Genomic DNA, 20,504 nt, shown 5'->3' with positions numbered 1-20,504 from the left:
ATCTAAAGAAAACAAAATAAACTAGGCTCAGATGTACTGCGCAAATCTCAACATCAAAAATACTCAATGACATATTTAAAAATGCCTATTCATTCTGATCCAAGGAACATAATCCATCACATTGGTACTGAAAGTTTAATATATCAGGCACATTTGATGTAATATCATGCAAACTGTTGGGCAAAATATTAAATTGATTGGCATGTAGCCTGTTTATTGAAAGACAATAGTATAGCATTGGAGGTAACCAATTAAAAAAAGAAAGAAAGAATGAAAGAAAAAGAAAGGGTCTTGAAATATTTACACATGTAGGTCATTACATTTGTTCCTTGTCTCGTGACTAACTTTAACAGCCCCAAGAACATATCCAGGGGAGATTTCCAGCACAATTGGTAATGGAAAATGTGCAATAAGGAAACAAAAATGTATGAAGGAGCCTCCTAAATCTTGGAGTGAGTCAAGTAATGAGTTTAGAAAACAATTGACGACTTTAAAGTAAGAAATACAATCAACCAGAGTGGCTATTCAGAAGACGTATTATTTTAATTAATAAGACAGGTATACTGGCCCTCCCCTTCTCTGTCACTGTTGTCATGAATTTCACACAGAAGCACATGAAAACATTTGTAACAAAGCTGCTGATTGGCACATGTGCAGTGACCCACATCGCCATTACATTGTTTTAATACATATTTTGTATCTCCGTACATGTCTCTTTCTCTAATAAAATGCCAAACAATCCAGCTCTCATAGTGTGAGTTTCCAAAATCATCATCATCAAATTGTCTGTGATTTTATTTTGGCATTATAAGAGCTGTGCTGTAGCTCGTGTTACTCTTTTCAGCACTACACGCCAGCTGCTAATGTAATGGTTCATTGTATTTAAACATTTTGTAATCGCATTACTTTTCATTTTATTTAGCAGTGGGAGGCCACAATGAAACAATGTAAATACACGCACAATTGCAAGACAGACATGATGTATGCCTCTAAATGCAATTCATCGTCCATCATTTAAAATCTAGAGATGAATGAAATGAGAGAATTCAATGCATTGCGAACAAATTGCTTAAAGGAACTGCACAAAGTCCCAATGAAGGGAGAGATGGCAGTAGCAGCAAATGTCAGGTATGGAAGCAATGAAGGAAATTGGGTCATAAAGAAAAACAATGGTTCTAAATTAATCGTTGGCACAAAATAAGCCCAAAATGAATATGTTTGTTGAATATCGCTGAATATCAATGAAGATGTGTCAGAATGCTGCCTGGCCCATTTTTGTAATTGACAGATAAAGACCGGTATGTTTCATCGCATTGAGGCAGCCGGTCTGGTGTACATTTCAATTCCCTGAGATGTGAAGTTACCACCATCAGATACTTGTGAGGAATTTTTCACCAGCCAGAACAAGCGAGGGCTGCTGGTTGGACAGTTCACAAAAGCCAGCTTTTATGACTACCCTCCTTGTAGCTCCAGAAATAAAGTACATAATTACAAACAATGTAAGGCAGCGCCATAGACAATTACCCTTGAAATAAATACTACTCCCTAGCAATCTGACCTTTCACTTCTCTGATATTATGTTAGCTGAGCTTGGAGAAACATGGCTGCAAGTTCATTCCAGTCATAAAAAAGTATTGCCTTTAAAGGAGCAATAAACACTTTAACCAATAGATGGGGGGAGGGGATACAATAATGCCACCCATGAGACAGTAGCACTGCTTCTGCTAATTAAGGCACAGACACTGACATCCCTGCAGAGACTTGTCAATGAAAAGGGAAAGCTGCAAAATACTTCTCAGCAACCATTACTAAATCCATTGCCACTAAATAAAGTAAGGATATGTGTACTACTACTACTAAACTACTACTGTTCAAATTAATTTAAATTGAATTGCATCCTGTACAAAACATCAAAACACATGAAGAGAGAGAGAGAGAGACAGAGGATGGACACATAGTAACTAACGGTCTATATACATGGAGTATGGCTATGTGGTATGGCTTATGATAGTATTGAGCTTAATATTATAACTGATTTTACAAAAGTAATCAAAATTCTGAACATCGTCCCTGTGTGTTGGGCCAAAGTAGAAATCAGAAGCTATTTGGAGGAGATGCTCTGCTGTTACTGAACATAGTGAAAAGGCATCTGAACGTGAAAGAGGTTTCTGTGAAAGTACAAAGCTTATTATGCAGTTCTTTATTTTATTATTATTGTTGAGGAGGTTGAAGGACATCCGTGCAAAGATGTTCTAATCTAGACCACTGTTGCATCTGCTCTTGAGGTCACAAGGCCACTTCCCATTATTCAGGATGAAAAAACATTGACAAAAAATCCCCAAGAAGAGACAACTGCAGCATTACATTTAAACACCATCTAAGATTGTCCACGGAGGCTCGTGACAAGAAAGCATTGCTATTTAACATAATATCGACAGGTTTAAAGGAACCCTTTAAAGGTTCTTGCAAAGACGTCCATAAGACCTTACAGATTAATGAAGTTGATAATCTAAAGTCCTCATGAAGGTCTTTAAGAATAAATAGAAGATCCCACCTGAAAAGCTCCCCAGCTTTGGTGCCGTCATATCACCACCATCGTATATTTCCAGGGAATCCCAGTTGTGCTCAGTGGCGAAGCTCATCACTTGAATCTGAAAAGAGAATGTCAAATGCAGAAATGATGCCCCTTTCCTTGGTTTATGAATGTATTTTTAGATTTCCTATTACAGGAATATGCAAAACTGAAGGTTGAAGGAAAACAAAATGTACTGCACATGCGATTAACAATACATTGAAAATAAGAATTGGGATATAGGAATTGCCAGCCCACCCAGCCCTCGGCCAACTGAATTCCACTACACGACTTGAACCAATGATTTCTGACTTATCTGGCTGAACTCTGTCTTTCATCAGTTGAGGCACTTGAGAGCCCTATGTAATATATGTTTTTACCTATGTTTTTAACTATACTTCCGAGATTAATGTGCACTAAAACGTCACATCATCCGAAATACATCAACAGCGCGATCTGTAGCAGCTTTGAAGAGCGACTGCATGACTCTCTGGTACTCGCCTGTATACCTGCTCCCTCGGTTACTGTGATTCTCCACACGCAGTTTAAACTGTTACCGTAAGGCTCTGGAAACCCCGGGGACAGGATGGTGCCTCTTCTTTCAGTCAGATTTCCACTACAGGGAACTAAGGCAGAACAAAGAAGTAAATCAAAGTAATAATGAGGGTTTAACACAGAGCTCTCTGGTGAGTTGGGTTTTTGTTATTCGCTTATAGAATGAAAGGCCGTAATAAACATAAACAACACCGACGACGACAACAGAAATCTATTTATAATCAAATACCACAATGAGGAGGCAATCAAAAGACAATTCTCTGAGGACACTTCCAGTTTAACACGGTGACCACATACAACGTTTCATTTGTTCTCATGCGGTCAGGTCTTATTACAGAAGAAAAGGATTGAGGCTTACAGAAGAAATCCAACATGGCCCTCTGTTAATGAAATGTTACTTCATAAAAACACTTTCTGCTGATGAAACGGGACTGTTTGGGCAAAAAAGTGCTTGCAGAAATGACACACAACTGCATGGATACCACTCTTATTGAATGTATCGTGCAATATCCATGTTCATATTGACACAGCCGTGTTATTCAGGTTAGTAGGTGACAATAAACATAAATGTGTGTGTGTGTGTGTTTAATAATATCGGTTTATATACTTAAGATGACATATATATGTGTCTGTAGAGTGTGTATAAAACAACAGTGTAACTTATAATGCAATACATGTAACTGGAGTCTGTCCAGTATGTTAGCTGAGTCAACAAGGCAATTATCTTTCGGGGAATAGGTTTGTTAGTAAATTGCCAATTGATCCAGTTAACTGTTTGACAGCTTAATGGATTTCTGGAAAACCTTCTGTAAAATATGCTTGGCTCAGACTTCAAAACTATCCCCTCATAGTTAGGCCGGTGCTTTCTTCCTCATTTCGGCACTTTTCAGAAGGCGGTCTGCACAGAACAAATCTAACAGATCCGGGACTACAACAAAAGGAAGCAATAGATTTAGGAGATTTAGTTTTATCAGCCAATGAGCCACAATATTGAATATATATCACTCCTTAGTGAAAATTAAAGCTAATCCCAAAAGAACCCAACTATGATATTGCCTTGAATGTAGAAATGCCGTATTTTATAATGGTGTACATCCACGATCTTCATATACTATTATTATTAACAAGCACACACATGTGCACACAACTGTGTATATACACTTGCTGTCAAAAATATACAGTTTTAGTTTTTAGTGTTTGTTGACATGCTGTAAAGACTCCAGCTGACTGTTCTGAGTTAAGGGAGTATGTCGATTTTTGACTGCCACTCCATTGATTTCTATAGAGACAGTCAAAGGTTTATATACCCTCTCATCTCAGCTCAGGAGAGGAAAGGCACTCTGTCTGTCTGGTTTTGCTTGCTAACTTTTAACAGAGATAAATACTTTTTCTGGTTCTGTATCTCAAGCCTTTAACCATGTCATGTCTTGATGATGAGGAAACTCACCTACACAAGTGGGAATGGTGTCATTCCACTGTGCTAGGGCATTAGGAACAGCATGGCACTTAATAGCTTTGGATCCCTGTAGTAAATAGCCGGGGTTGCACTCGAATCGAACAATGGATCCCGCGGAGAACTCTGACCCGATTCGTCTCCCGTAACGGGGCTCTGGCACAGAGCTGCACTGGGTGTCACTTGTGCGGGGGACGGCTGCGGGGACAAAAAGCAGAGTCTTTTAAAAACATAGTTACATAGTTCAACATATCAACGACAACTAAACTATACTATAAATCACCGGAGAAAGTATGTAACGCATACGAGAATTCAAGATGTTTTAGATAAGGTATTGAGTCTTTGTGGCTGGCAAAATTGTGTTTAATTGAGATCTACTGTTATCAAAATCCATTTCAAACAATACTGCAACAAAGCCTTAATGTTATCACAACATTTCCCACCAGAGGTAAATGACAGAGCACAGTTGTGAAGCTCTTCATAAAATAAGAAATAATCTTCATGTCATTTCCACTTTATTATATCCAATTTATTTGTTTGGGAAAAAAAGCACACACCTTCCATTGCAAGGATTAAAAACAGTTCGTTCTAAGGAAAAAAAAATCTATTCTGCATTAACTATAACCACCTGAGGAGGTAATACAGGAAACTAAGCTTTTAGTGTGTGTCAAAGCCTGCAGGAGAAAGAAAAATATTGTTGATTGTTTGTTCATTGCAGTCAATGCGTCTGTAGCATGCGATCAAATTACTTTCTCCAAACCCAGTAGGTACGTTGCACCATTGGGCTCTCAAAGTCAAGTAGGCCTGTTGGATACCTCGGTGTCATTAATCATTAATCTGTACTTTTCTTTTGCACCTTTTATAAATGATTCCCACGAAACAGAAGCTGTAACATACATACATACATACAGATGGGTCCATAAATATTTGGACAGTGACACAATTGTCATAATTTTGGCTCTGTATGCCACCACAATGGATTTGAAAGGAAACCAATGTGCTTTATCTGTAGACTTTCATCTTTAATTTGAGGGTAGTTGCATCCAAATTGGGTGAACGGTGTAGGAATTACACCCATTTTTATATGTGGTCCCCCCAATTTTAGGGGCTCAAAAGTAACTGTACAATTGGCTGCTCAGCTATCTCAGCTGTTCCATGGCCAGGGGCTAATTTAAGGGGCTCAAAAGTAACTGGACAAACTAACATAATCATGAATTAGTGTGAATTTCAATACATGGTGGCAAATCCTTTGAAGTCAATGACTGCCCGAAATCTGGAACCCATAGACATCACCAGATGCTGGGTTTCTTCCCTGGTGATGCTCTGCCAGGCCTGTACTGCAGCTGTCTTTAGTTCCTGCTTGTTCTAGAGGTGTTTTGCCTTCAGCAATGAAATGCTGCTCAATTGGATTCAGGTCAGGTGACTGACTTGGCCATTGCAGAACATTCCACTTCACCTTAAAAAGTCTTGGGTTGCTTTCGCAGTATGCTTTGTGTCATTGTCCATCTGCACTGTGAAGTGCCGTCCAATGAGTTTTGAAGCATTTGGCTGAATCTGAGCAGATAAAATAGCCCTAAACACTTCAGAATTCATCCTGCTGCTTTTGTCAGCAGTCACATCATCAATAAATACAAGGGAACCAGCTCACTTGGCAGCCATACATGCCCATACCATAACATGCTGCACAGATGAGGTGGTATGCTTCGGATCATGAGCAGTTTCTTCCCTTCTCCATACTCTTCTCTTCTCATCATTCTGGTACAAGTTGATCTTTGTCTCATCTGTCCATAGGATGTTGTTCCAGAACTGTACAGGGTTCTTTAGATGTTTTTTTGGCAAACTCTAATCTAGTCTTCCTGTTTTTTCTTGTGGTAAACCCTCTGTATTTACTCTGGTGAAGTCCTTTCTTGATTGTTGACCGTGACACAGATACGTCTACCTCCTGGAGGGTGTTCTTGATCTGGCCAATTATTGTGAGGGGGTTTTTCTTCACCAGGGAAAGAATTCTTCTGTCATCCACCACAGTTGTTTTCCTTGGTCTTCTGGGCCTTTCGGTGTTCCTGAGCTCACCAGTGCGTTCTTTCTTTTAAGAATGTACCAAATAGTTGATTTGGCCACATCTAATGTTTTTGCGATCTCTCTGATTGGTTTGTTTTCATTTCTCAGCCTAATGATGGCTTGCTTCTTTTGCAGTGGCAGCTCTTTGAACTTCACATTGACGGTTAACAGCAACAGATTCCAAATGCAAACCCACACTTTAAATCAAATCTAGACCTTTTTTCTGCTTACCTGTAATTGAACTAATGAGGGAATAACACACACCTGGCCAAGGAACAGCTGAGACAGCTGAGCAGCCAATTGTACAGTTACTTTTGAGCCCCTAAAATTGAGGGGACCACATATAAAAATAGGTGTAATTCCTACACCGTTCACCCAATTTGGATGTACTCTCAAATTAAATATGAAAGTCTACTCTTAAAGCACATCTTGATTGTTTCCTTTCAAATTAATTGTGGTGGTGTACAGAGCCAAAATCATGACAATTGTGTCACTGTCCACATATTTATGGACCTAACTGTACATAAAACCTTACAAGTGCCTCAATATTAAAGTCCAGAATGCAACTTCTGAAAATAAATCTAGAGGTTATGGTTTTAAAATATGTAATATATTTTATGACCCCCCACCTACCCCATATGAAAAAGTTGAATCTCTATTTACATACACACTTTGACTTCTTTTGGGAAAATTAGACACATAGTTACAGTGAAACTTAATCAAGCACACATTTTTTAAAAGCCTTTCACATGTTTAAACATCTGTCCACTAGCAGTTACTTTCTTTTCAAGAGACAGACTGACTTAATTGAAAACTATAATAAATAGAAAAAATGTATTATATATATGGTTCTCTCTCTGTTTATTTCTAATTTTAACACCGAACAATAGCAGTGTCCAGAACTCTTTATACTTTAATGCATCAGCTTTCTTTCACCTCCACTCAAGCAAAGAAAGGCAGTAAAATACAAATGACTGCAATTATGTGTTACATTTGAATGCATTCATTCTCAATACATGCTAAATATCACATCTTGGAGTAAAATCTGTTGCAAAATCAGTACTGTATCTCTGCAAAAAAATGCTCATTTATTTTTTTAGGCAGCAGCTATAAAATATTATTTCCAAAAAACTAAAGACTGATACAAAACTCTAGTTATTTTTTAAAGGAACATAAAATTAACCAAAATCTGATATATTTACGATGCAAAGTACGCAATATGTCAGGAGTACAATTCGAATATTATCCTAAAATACATCTGCAATCCCCATGGTATGTCCAGCCACAAACATTGACTGGAGACCTACAGTGAATACATTTGTGCTCTCAGGAGCATTAAGCAAGAAGATAACCTTCCTTCTCTGTGTGCTACAATGACACATGGCCTACTGGTGAGGTTAGGACGAGAGATTTGAACTTGAACTGAGTTTGGCAGGGCTCAGTAACTCAGTAATGCTCTGGGAGAAAGTTCCTCAGGCAAGAAGAGGCTCAGACAAGGTGATGAAAGGATAGACCAGTCATTAGCGCTCTTCATTTTGTTCATGCTTATTTAGCAGAGCCTTAACAATGCCTATTATAGTGAGGAAACATGCAAATATGGACAAATAATAATATATATTTACACACGCGCACAAACAATTCAAACTTCAGCTTTCTAAATTAAACAAACACAATCTTAATTGAATTCTAACAGAAATGTCAGGCTTCAGCCCTGGGAGAGCAGTTGTGTAATGTGGTAAATTGTCTGTTTTCATCAGGAGCGCTTGCACTTACCTTGGTAAACAAAGTGGAAACCTCTGGCAGACACACCACTTTTAGCACTGAATTTCAGCACAATCTGATTGGATGTGGCTAAAGGCAAGGTCTCTCCTGCCAAAAAAGAAAAGAAAAAGGAAAATCTTCATAATAATAATTAGAGCATTAACACTAAATGAACTTACACACTATAATGTGAGCTGAACAGTGCCAATGGAAAGATGTTAAAAAAACAATATAAACATGTTCGCATTCACAACCGGGATGCATACAAATGATTTACTGAACCCTGAACAATTCAAAACAGGGCAACGAACTGCAATAGGAGTGGATGGAGTTGTAGAATTGTTAACCTAAAAATATGTATGACATTATGAAAAAAAAACAAAAAAACATTATTTACCTGAATGAGATCCTGCGAGGGAGCTGAGGAGTCTGGCATTTTGGTTCGCTCCATCAAACAGTTCAACTGAATCGTTCATTGCTGTCTGAAAATAGGCAAACTGCCCAAATACCACTGGGGACAGAGAACCAGAAGAAAATGTCTTGTTTATCACAGTATGTATACAATGTCTGAACAAGAAAACATATTAACAATAAATTAATCCTCAGGAAGCAATGACTACAAATACTGCTGGAAATAAAAACTTTTATATGAAAATCTGAACAAGCATCTAGTTCTTAGAAGTCACTGAAAAATAACTTGTGTTCTTCAGAGTTGGTCCTCAGTGTTTTTCAGGTTTTCATTCCAGCAATTTCTCAATTAGGTAATTGATCAAATGTATTTATTCACTGAGTGAAAGTATTTCCCCAGGTCCAAGCACATAATGTCAAAAGGAAACCAACAAAATGCATAACCTATCAAATAATGGCCCTCAATGACTATCCTTGCAAGAGTACAGCTGTATACCTGGTCAACAAATACATTTCAATCCGATAATATGTTAACTCTCTAAATTTAGACTGTGTTGTTTCTGGAAACTGTTCTGTCCTCAGCATTAGAGTTGTGTATTTAATCACCGCTGTGAGAGTGGGAACAAACGCTCTCAGAGAACAGTCCTAATCAAATCAAATTTGACATTTCAATACAAAAAGTCACCATTGCAAGTTGTATTACCTACAGACTGCCTGCAACCAAATAATTTCTAAAGAACTGTAACAAATATATATAAATATATATTCATGCCTTTCAACTTGCCTTCAATGATCATACAAATGGAAAGTCACTGCTATGTATATTTCTTTCAAACAGGGAATGATTCAATTTCTCCAGATACAAAATGTAAAATATAGCAAAACTACATATTGTATGAGACTATGTAATTAGGGGATGCTTTCTCCTATGCCTAGATCCAAACAGCCCTGCCTTGGACTTGTTATCATACTCAGAGAAGACTCTTCTTTTCAGGAGAATAATGTTTGCACAAACCATGTCACAAACCAGCCACCCGAGTCTCTGCATATGCTCAGGGCTCAGGAAACCTGTCACGGATGTACCATCGTATTATAGCCCTCTTGTGCAAGGTTCAATTGTTTGTGAAACCTTTATAATGTGGATTGATGTAACTGTTTTCGAAATAATCCACGATTTATACTCAGAACGCTGTTAATACAGCATTAGTAAAGTTTAAAGGACTACTGACCGGTATTTGATAAAATAATCACAATCCACGCTAACTATTCGATTCTGAATGAGAAACTGCTGCAGACATTTGACACGCTGTAATTCCTAATCATTTAAAGGTGAGCTGCAGAACCAGATAAGGCAAATAAAGCACGCACGAGAAAAGGGATTAGTTAGTAGTCATATGTTTTAAATACTCTACAGCAGCTACTTAATTGAAATGATACAAAATACCTCCCAATATTGCTTCTATTAGTTCAATTTTTGTATTATTATTATAGAAACAAACACAAAGCCCACCGGAGCCCTGCCTGCTGAATCTCCAGGGCTTTAGGATGTGCCCCCAGCACCGAAGAGCAACATTGACAATTGATTTCGATTAGGTGTGCTGCATTTCTTTACACCTGCTGGGCTGATATCATGGTGATTAAAATTGACTGGGAAACTGCCAGGGCCTTCAAGCATACATAATAAGACTGATGAGAACATAAACAAACATTTCAGGCAATTAAAGTTACAATAAATGACCTTTCACACATGTCATTTCTCTTCCCTGTAAAAAACTTCAAAGACACAGGGTCAGCAGGGCAGCCGCAGCGCTCCATCTTTTATATCAATTAAGAGGCCAATTAGAGGTTTAATTTTAGCCCGTGTTATATAGCGATTTTCAAAAAGTGTGTACATGAAAATGAGATGATTACATTTTAATGTGCCTGATTGGAACAGGGTTTTCTTAGGCAATCCAGGATTTTATTTTAAATTACTAAAATAATGTTTCTTAAGACTTTGGAATATAGTTAATTATTGGATTTTAATCCCATCAGTCCACTATACCAGGAGGTCACGATCGATCAAACTAATAGGGTGGTCGAGCCGTTGGAAACTTGAGAGAATTTCCAAACTCACGACTTTTGTATCCGGTCAAATCCAGTCACTGTCACATATACAGATGGTCATGAAACACCTTTAAAAGACAAGCCCTAAATAACTAATGCAGCATAATACACATTGGTGTATTACTGAAATTATAATCATCATTTTACATGAAAAACCTTGGCAAATTGTAGGAAACATAAGATGTACAGTGCACCCTAACTCTAACAAACTTGTTCCTGCCTTTTATAGATCCAAGTTGGGATCCCTGGTGCTTCTGCTTTGCCATTATTATTATTATAGAAATGATAAATATTGTGAGGAAAATCAAAGTCCGCAAAATTATTAAAGATCCCATAGATGTCTAAACTTAGTGCATTTGAAACATCGTGACTACACTGTACATCATTGTGTTTTGGAAAATGAGAAATAAGGTTTAAGCTGTAAACAAGTTTCCTAGAACTGCTTTATGCCTTGAACATAAAAATACTTGCATACTCTTTGCATATAATTGTGAAAAACAACTTCAATATGCATTCAAATGTATTCACTGGTGTTCCATGGCTGTCAAAAAAACTGTACTACAACAATATATCCCAAAGCAGCATTTTAAAAATATAATGATTGTATTATTATGTATGTTTAATGAAATGAATGGTTAAGACCTTAATGATCAGATTATTATAGAATATATCACTTGGGAAATTAATCCAAAAGTGAAGGTCTATGTTTCCAATCATTATTGCAGTGTTATTTCAGCATACATTGCAATGTTATTATTATTTACCAAGAAAAGTGCCTACTTAACAAATAGTATGTCCACATTTTACTTGTATATTCTCATTAAGGTAAATCCATAACAACAGTACTGACTTGATAAGTAGTTATACATAATAGTGGCATATCTACATATCATAAGATGACTATTTATGTACTTTTATTTATTTATTTATTCATTCATTCCTGTACTAAAATATAAAAGATTACAGCGCATGTACCAGATGATTGACTGTTTCAGGCTGGCAAAATTGCCTGGAAAGTTCTTTTTCCCCCCTAAATTACTTTTCCTCCATCTCCTGTATGGATTACATTTAGTTAATGGATCAATACAAGGAGAAATGTGTATTCATTTTCAAAGAGTATCACTCAAACCAGTCTATGTAATTATAGCCTCCTCATTCAAACCCTGGCTTTTCTGCGTAACACTTTGAATTGACAAGTAATAGCGGGAATGTTTAACTCATACGACACCGGTTGTAGCGCCAGTAAAGGATTTTAAAATCCACGCTAAAGTTGAACACAAACTTAATGGGGAAGAGAATGTTCTGGAAATGAACCATCATAGTAAATGCTTCCATTCCATTCCATACATAGAAATAAACTAAGATACTCCTTAATATACAGCATTTATAATAATCAAGAAAAAGGTCCCAAGTGAAAATATCTTACCAAATTCTCCCGAAACAGTAATTGAATACAGGCAGGTCTGGCCTGTTGTGTAGTTGTGTGGAAAGTTTGGAGATAAGACGACTCCTTCAGATCCCACGTACTGACCTCCACAGGGAGCTGAAAACGACACGGAAAACACAGGGTTTAAACATTTATCCAATACATGCTTAAACGACAGAGTACAACATCTCTATTACATTAAAAACATTGCCAATGCTGAAAGATTACAGTATGTTTTTACTGATTATCTCACTGGAGCATTTCTATTTTCATTTCTTCCCTGCTCCAGATTGTGTTACACTGTCCTTGTAGGCTGTGCCCAACTCTAATAAGCGAATTATATAAATCGGCAGTACATTTAAAAATCTGAATACTGAGAATAATGAGCTTTTGGATACTATAACTACAATGAATAAAAGCCAGTAGGTGAAAGGTTAAAGACAATTGGGTAGAAGTGAAATTATAGTTCAAAAACCTCTTAGACGTTGGTGTCACTTCACACGATTCGCCGATTCTCCACAAAACAAATGCCGAGCTTAACTTTTTCCATTTCTTTTCCTCTCCTACAGAAATGACTCTGGCTCTCAAATCTCTCCTCGTTTCCAATCTCCCCACCAGTTGATTCCTCTCTGTGATCTTTCTGCTCCCTTCTTGTTACTTTCATCCATTCGGTCCTGGCTACAAACACCGTTCATTCAAATTCCTGGCACATCGGCGGCGTACTAAGCCTCTAAGCGCCGGTTCCCCTAGGTCTGTGCCTTCATCTGCCCGCGATACCTTGCTGGCGCGTAGACCTGTAGTCTGAATGCAGGCCCTGTCTCCTCATCCTCTGCATATCAAACTAATTCCAAACCTTTGATCAGATCACCTTTACCTCTTGCTTTCCATAAAGGGCCCTGAGATATGAACCGCAAAACCAGAAAGACCCCTTTGTAGACGGTGTTCCCTGAAACCAGAATTTCACACTCAAGCGCAGAGAGAAAGGTAGATTTCAAAAACATGTAACTTTACAAAAAAGAAGAAGAGAGAATCACCTGTCAGCTTTTGATCCATCTTCATTGTCAGACTTCTGCGAACAGTGTATTTTTAAACTACATCCCTTTGGAACTTAGCCAACCCGAATTAAATGCATATAACCGTCGTCTAGATCCTGTATTCAGATCCATAAATGTTTCAAGGTGTTATATGTTCTTAAATGCAATGGATTTGTCACTATTATGACACAAAGAATTACAAACTGTTTCCGAAATTGATATTCACTATCACAGCAACTTCAATATAAATGCTGCATTCAATGATGTATGGAAAGTTCAAGAACACTGCTATCTAGACTAAACTAATGCATCATCGTAGCGAGTGAAATTCAATTATGTTGGGTGCCAATATATGCATTGTAGTCTTTGTGAATTGGCAGTTCCACACTTGGCAACACCCACAATTATTATTTAAAAAATAAAGCGATTTTCTGGCTGTCAGAGTGGCGATGCTTGCTTCCTACATTCTCGCATTTGAATGGCTTTACTTACAATCCTATTGACATCAGCTAGGGGACTAATTTTGCATTTTGAGTAGAATAATATTGTTTTGATTAAGGTGATGCTGAATACTTTTAATTCAAATACTGGATTTAAAGCTAAATGTAAAATTAGTTTACAGTTCAGAGGTAGATTGAATTTTAAGCTCAACTTCATATTATAATATAATTTCCATAATTGTTATTATTAGAAGCCTCTCTCTTCTCCCTTTTGAAATAGATTACATTTTTTTATCAATCCACATTTTTAAAGCATAGTCATTAAATGCACAGTATATTTAGATTCTCCCCAAATCAATGCATTGTTGTGCAGTCAAGTCTGGCAGTTTGCAAATTTCTCCACAGGCTACAGTCATATTGTACTAAACACTTTTTTCTCCACTTCTGACTTCAGAGGAAATGCATATCGTACCCTTACGGACTGTTGTCACTGCCGACCCATCTATTTCAAATGTTGAACGCAACCCACAAAGTCTGTGTTCACAGCTTTTTCCATGTGTTTGTTTCTGTTCTTAGACCGGCACCCGGTGAGTGTATTTCTGTATCTAACTCCCAATGTGGTAAACTCTTTCAAAAGCATCCTGACAGATGTGTGTGCCACCTGGCCTGCTTGTCTGCTCAGTGAGAACAAGGCTCTGACAAAATTCCTGCTTTCGTATGCAGAAAGAAAAGGGGGGATTCCTTTCCCTTTACAGCAGCATCCCACCACACATGAGTACACGCACACACGTATACACGTACACGTGTACACGCGTACACACACACACACTTATCTCAGCATCTGCAGGTTTTTTTTTAAACGCTTTTAACCTCACTGTGAATTTGGAGCATTATTTTTCAGGATTTCCTCAGTGGGGCGCCATCTCACCACGCTTTCCCTCCAGTATTTACAGTCGAGCAGGATTCCTCATTCAAGAGCACTGAGACAATCTTTTAGTTACTATGGAAACGAATAAAAGGAGCTGTTTGGGTGAGGAAAAAAAAAATCTTTTATTATTTAAAGGGATCTCACCCCTTTCTAATTAGTTTTGTTTAAAAGCCGAAGGAAGTGCCGTGGAATGCATCAGTATTCTGGAAGGATGCAGAGAAACACCGGCTCATAAAATGCCTAATGGCCACTACACATTTGCTGCTTGTCAGACACAAAATACATATTTTTCAGTAACACACAAATGATAATAACGTGTGTCCGCTCCTTTCACCCACTTATGGTGAAGAAGCAAATGCTGCAACAGATATAATTATACAATCCGAGACCATTTTCATTAATAAGACACAATAAGAGCATGGAGTCAGGGCCCTCCTGGCCAAGTGCCCCGCAATCCCCCCCCACAAGTGCCTCAATAAGACCCCGCCACAGCCAGCTGAATTAATACCTGCCCAAAATTCGTCAGCACCCCCCCCCTCCGTAAACAGCATGTCATGTATATTAATGAGATGTACTTTTCAAATTCTCGGTCATCCTCTAAGATGGTGTTTCATTAAATAATGGTTTGCTGACATCAGTGAAGAGGAAATAATGTCCGTGACAGGAGAAAGCCTCTCCTCTCTCTCTGTCCACCTCACAGCTGATACACGGACGCCGACAGAGCAGGTTAAAATTCAAATTGAGTTTTCTGTCTCCCTCTGCCTGATGTGGATGTCTCCCACGTGATGCTCACAGTGCGCTGTCAGTCACACAGAGACCTTGGAGACAGAGGCAGATGTTTGTGTCTGCTGGTGCTCTGAAACACTTCAAAAATAAAACCGAGAGGTGAAAAACAAAAGGTCCAGTGTATTCCTCAAAGAAAGCCTTGTTCGTACCAACACAACATCACAATGATATTATTGTATTGTTTACAGTCATAATTATTGTTCATTTCATTTCATTAAAACGAAGTCAAGGAGAAAACTTTTGGATACTGTTTCTGTGCAGTTTGTGTCAGGAATATTTCATAGTCTAGGAACTATAACCCTATATATTCTCCAAATCCCCATCCGGCCTGCATGTCTATGTCCTCATTGAATTTTCAATTTGCATTCACAAAACGTATCTGCTACTACATAGGAACAAGTGTGTGTGTGTGTGTGTGTGTGTGTGTGTGTGTGTGTGTGAGTGAACAGAGTCATGCACTGAGATTTGGAGCTGAACTGGAAAAGCAAACAGCGCACTAAGTGCCTATCTCTTCCTGCTCACCAACTCAGAGCTGTTAAAATCTATGAACCGACCCAATGATTCATAGCAGCTGGATACAATTTAGCAATTCTCTTCGTGTAATAGAATCATACTGGGTATTAGAATAAGACTCAATCGCAATGGATCCAAACTCTCTAAGAGGGAGAATAATGCGAATAAGTAATTGCAAGAATTAGAAAGACAGAAACGACACAAAATATGATAGAAAGAGGGTGAAGTAGATGCATTTACATTACCTCCCCTGGTTGCAGGCTGATTGGCTATATTGCCTGCAGTGTAGTTGGAATATGATAAGCAAAATAAAGGGGTAATTAGCTTTCAACTCCGGCTTTGCTTACATGACTTGCAGATATTTAGGAGCATGAGAGCTTAAGAAACGTTACAGACCAAGGGAAGTGATTTGGCCCTTCTTTCTCATCCGGTTGCAATTAAGTTATTGATCAGAGTGTCTCATCAAGCCATTTGTTAAAGAGTCCTAGTAAATCAGCATCCACATCATGGCCTGGCACTTTCTTCTATATGCCCTCTATTCTCTGTCTCTCGGCTCTTAATCTGCTCCTTCATTTCCATTTGAGTTCTTAACACGGGTTTCTCCTTAGCCATCTCACAGGGACACTGGCTCACTGTATAGTGCTGCCATATCCAGCACAGCTAAGATCTTTTCTTTCCCCGATCATGTTGTATTTCTGTGGCCTGCTTAAAATATACCTTAATTAAATAGAACATGCTGTCCATATAAGCCACTATTTATTACAAAAGAACACGGAGCATGTTGTTGAGAACACAGCATATTCAATGCATCCAATTTATAGTTCTTGAAGTAAATTTGAACCGATTCCATATTGATGAGTTACACTCAGAAACTGAACATCATAACAAATATGACATTAACAGTTTCTATTGTGTTGAATAGAAAGATAAACTGTAAGTAAATGGTTAGTTGCACATTATGTACTTTGGTGCAAAAAGGTAAGCGGTATTCTTATATATTTACTGAAAAACATAACTGAGTAAAACTGGTTCCAGAGAAGTCTTGTTTGGCCAGAAGCTCATTTTGTGTTTTGGTTACTGAATACAACAACAGGAAACAATCCCAAGGAAGTTGTATTGCAATTAGGATACAGATGCCTGTTGACGTATATATGAATGTGCTTTTTATGTTAGTTTTTTTATTTTCCTGAAATACTGCATTCTACTATTTGAACGTTTCTGTTTCATTTCTCCATCGTCCAGCATTTCCCCGTTTCATCTTTGACAATGGTGAATCAGAGGCAAGCACACACATTTGCCAAGCAGAATTCAGGTTAAAGCAGGTAAACCCCAGAAATTAGCAGCACTTATTATTTATGAAGCATACAATCAAGAGGTTGCTATGTGGGTACAGGCATGTGTCACCCATCTACTAAAATATCTGATTTAGAAACATTTTCTGGTGCGGAAAAAATTTAGAAACTTCAAGAGTGTTGTCATGGCTACCAAAGACCAGGATCACAGGACAACAATCAAGCCTGGATAACAGGGAAAGTGTATTTAAAAAGCAAAGTCACTCAGATGCTGTAACTAGTTGTTTTACCTGCAGATGAAATGTCAGGGAACACTGGTCACTAAAATTATGTTTCAGGCTATTTTTAGAATTAAGCTTGCTATACCAAACAAGAGTGTAGAAAGTGATAACTACACATTAGCAGGGGAGGTATTTCAGAACTGCACGGTTTCACAATTCCCGCGTTTTAACACAGCGAGGGCGAAAATGCCAGCTGACGCACCTGTCAGACCAGTGAAATTACACACACCAGTCCTGTGTTAAGCAAGCACATAAAACACCCCTCAACTGATATTTGATGCAAAGTACCAGTAGGGAAAAGCACGTAGAGTGAATCGGCCATGAACCAGTTTATGAACGGAGAGAAGAGAAAGACCGGTTGCTCACGTGCCAAATGACCTACCTTGGACAACAAACCAGGGACAGACGCTGACTACAAGACTGCCCAATCCTTCTAAACAACAGTGTACCACAAAGACCCAAAGCCATGACCCGCACCCGACACAGGTCACACCACACGCCTTGCCACCATATATATAAAGAATAAAGTTCTCTGCCTAGAACTAAATGAATTCCCTTAGACAGAGCAGTCTGTTTCAGTGGGAAGTGCTTTGCGTGCAAAAACTGCTCAAATCAGGATCATATGGCTGTGAGTCAGACAGAGCCAGTACACAGACATAGGTGCTCTAATAGATGCAAAATAAAGACATACAATTGACATTTCTCTAAAATGGATGCAAGTACACACATTTTATAAATAAAAAAATAAGAAGAGTTGGAGGAGGATGGGAGCCAAATATTGCAGCCGTAGTGACAAATGTATGTTCAAGCTGGGAATGAACTTCATGCTCCCTAAGCAACGAACATCTTAACCATATGAAAGAGGGTCAAACTCATCAGCATGGGCAGTTCCAGGGCTTAAATCCCATTAGCTTGACTCACATGAAGGGGTCAACAACATTTGCATAGAAATAAATCATAATAAGATGCAAAAAGGTTCACTTAGTAACCTCTGGATTATTTATATTCTGCTAAATACAAGTCCACCATAAATGGGGATAAACTGCAAAATATCCCCACACACACACATGTCTTTATTATGTCTTGTATGTTTTTTTTAGGTAGGTGGGACACAGTGTTGAGTTTTGGGGCAGGTTAGTTATTACTACTTTAAACTAGTTTTACTCTTATTACGTTTACAGCTGGCTGGATTTGAGTTGAGTCGTGAGTTGATCCACTTTAATGCTACTTTAAATTACTATCTTAACCGAGTTATCGAGGATATCAATCTAATTTCTAGCTTAGTCCAGACGTCTGTTGTTGGAGGCAAACCCTGGGAAATTAAATGTAGACCCAGGCTGACATTTTTCTTGTAGTGTCAAGGCCATCTGTCACATTCAGAGGGGACATGCCTTGAATGCATTGCATTAGAGTTGGACTATCAAAGGGATACATGTTAGTGTGTACTGACCAGTACAGGCACCGGTCAAGACAGACAAAGCGAGTGGCAGTTATAACCGCCCAGGCTGTTAAAGTTGCCAGGGAGGAGGGCATGGTCTGTCTGAGTCTGTTTTAGGTGCACATTTGTGTCTGACCTCTTTCTTCCTTGACAGAGAAAGCAGAACCCGGTGGAAGGTTACCGAATACTGACAATGCCACTGAATGCTCCATCACTCAACAGGTTCATATTCACCCCCTGGTTCTGACACAGCGGATAACAGTTTCCAGTGTGTTAGTATCCAACATCATTCACTTCTATTCATTCATTAATATAATCATGTTACGTCAATTAGCAAGAGTACAAAATACATTATGTTCTGTTTCAATATATATATAGATACAAATAAAATTATGCAAACTATGTTGAAGTGAGAAGGTTCAGGGCTATACATAATTTAATGTATTTGGGAAAATGTAATATATAAACTCTGTATATAAATATACAGTGTCTATAAAAAGTCTACACCCCCCTTGAACCTTTCTCCACATGTTGTTTCAGTACCGCAGTCTCATGCATTTAAATGAGGATTTTATTCCACTTATCTACACACCATACTCCACACTGCTTAGGGGAAAATGTTTTTGTTGTGAAAAGAATTATATATTAAAAATACAAAATTGAAATAATTGCATTAGTCTCCAACCTCCATGAGATCATTCTTGGTGGCAATACCAGGTGTGAGTCTGTTGGGATAGGTCTGTACCATCTTTGCACTCCTATATTTGGCAAAGTTCTTGGGGGAGTGCTGATTGACAGCAATCTTCTAGTCATGCCACACATTTTGCATTGAATTTAGGTCGGGGCTCTGACTGGGTCACTCAAGGATATTTAACTTTTTGTTCCTTCCATTCCAGTGTAGTTTTGGCTGTGTGTTTTGGGTCATTATCATGCAGAAAGGTGAACTTCTGTCCCAGTTTCAGATTTCTCATAGAGGGAAGCAGGTTTTCCTCAAGGACTTTTCTATACTTTGCTCCATTCATTTCCCCTTCTATCCGCTATGTATTCTGAGTGCCCCAGTCCCTGTTGATGACAGACATCTCCAAAACATGACGCTGCACCACCATGCTTCACTGTAGGGATGGTGTTGTTTGGGTGATGGACTGCGCTGGCTTTCCGCCAAATGTAACACTTTGCATTTCGACTAAAAAGTCCCATTTTAGTTTCGTCAGTCCACAAAACGTTTTGTAACATGGCTATAGAATCTCCTGATTGCTTTTTGTTGTTGTTTTTTGTTGCATACTTTAAACAGGATTCAAGGTGTACCATACAGGGAAGATTTGTGGAGAGCTTGGGATATTGTTGTCACATGCACACTTTGACCAGTCTTGGCCATAAAAGCCTGTAGCTCTTACATTATATTTTCTATAGATTTCAACAATATTATTCTCACTTGAAAGTTGTGGAGTAGGAT

At 38.3% G+C, this 20,504-nt stretch overlaps 1 protein-coding gene across 1 annotated transcript in view; it reads right to left on the bottom strand.

The window, feature by feature from the left end:
- csmd1b (CUB and Sushi multiple domains 1b) overlaps nucleotides 1-20,504 on the bottom strand; it is a 352,370-nt gene that overhangs the window by 45,606 nt on the left and 286,260 nt on the right. Inside the window, exons 31-36 of the mRNA XM_066696781.1 lie at nucleotides 12,340-12,456; nucleotides 8,797-8,910; nucleotides 8,412-8,507; nucleotides 4,575-4,778; nucleotides 3,074-3,198; nucleotides 2,555-2,651 (exon numbers count right to left, since the gene is read on the bottom strand). Of these exons, the coding sequence (XP_066552878.1) occupies nucleotides 2,555-2,651; nucleotides 3,074-3,198; nucleotides 4,575-4,778; nucleotides 8,412-8,507; nucleotides 8,797-8,910; nucleotides 12,340-12,456 (753 nt within the window). The remainder of the gene's footprint in view (nucleotides 1-2,554; nucleotides 2,652-3,073; nucleotides 3,199-4,574; nucleotides 4,779-8,411; nucleotides 8,508-8,796; nucleotides 8,911-12,339; nucleotides 12,457-20,504) is intronic.

This window comes from Amia ocellicauda, chromosome 23, assembly GCF_036373705.1.
Source record: "Amia ocellicauda isolate fAmiCal2 chromosome 23, fAmiCal2.hap1, whole genome shotgun sequence".
Taxonomy (NCBI): Eukaryota; Metazoa; Chordata; class Actinopteri; order Amiiformes; family Amiidae; genus Amia; species Amia ocellicauda.
The sequence above is the reverse complement of the archived record's forward strand: the minus strand, read 5'-3'. Positions and strand labels throughout refer to the sequence as shown.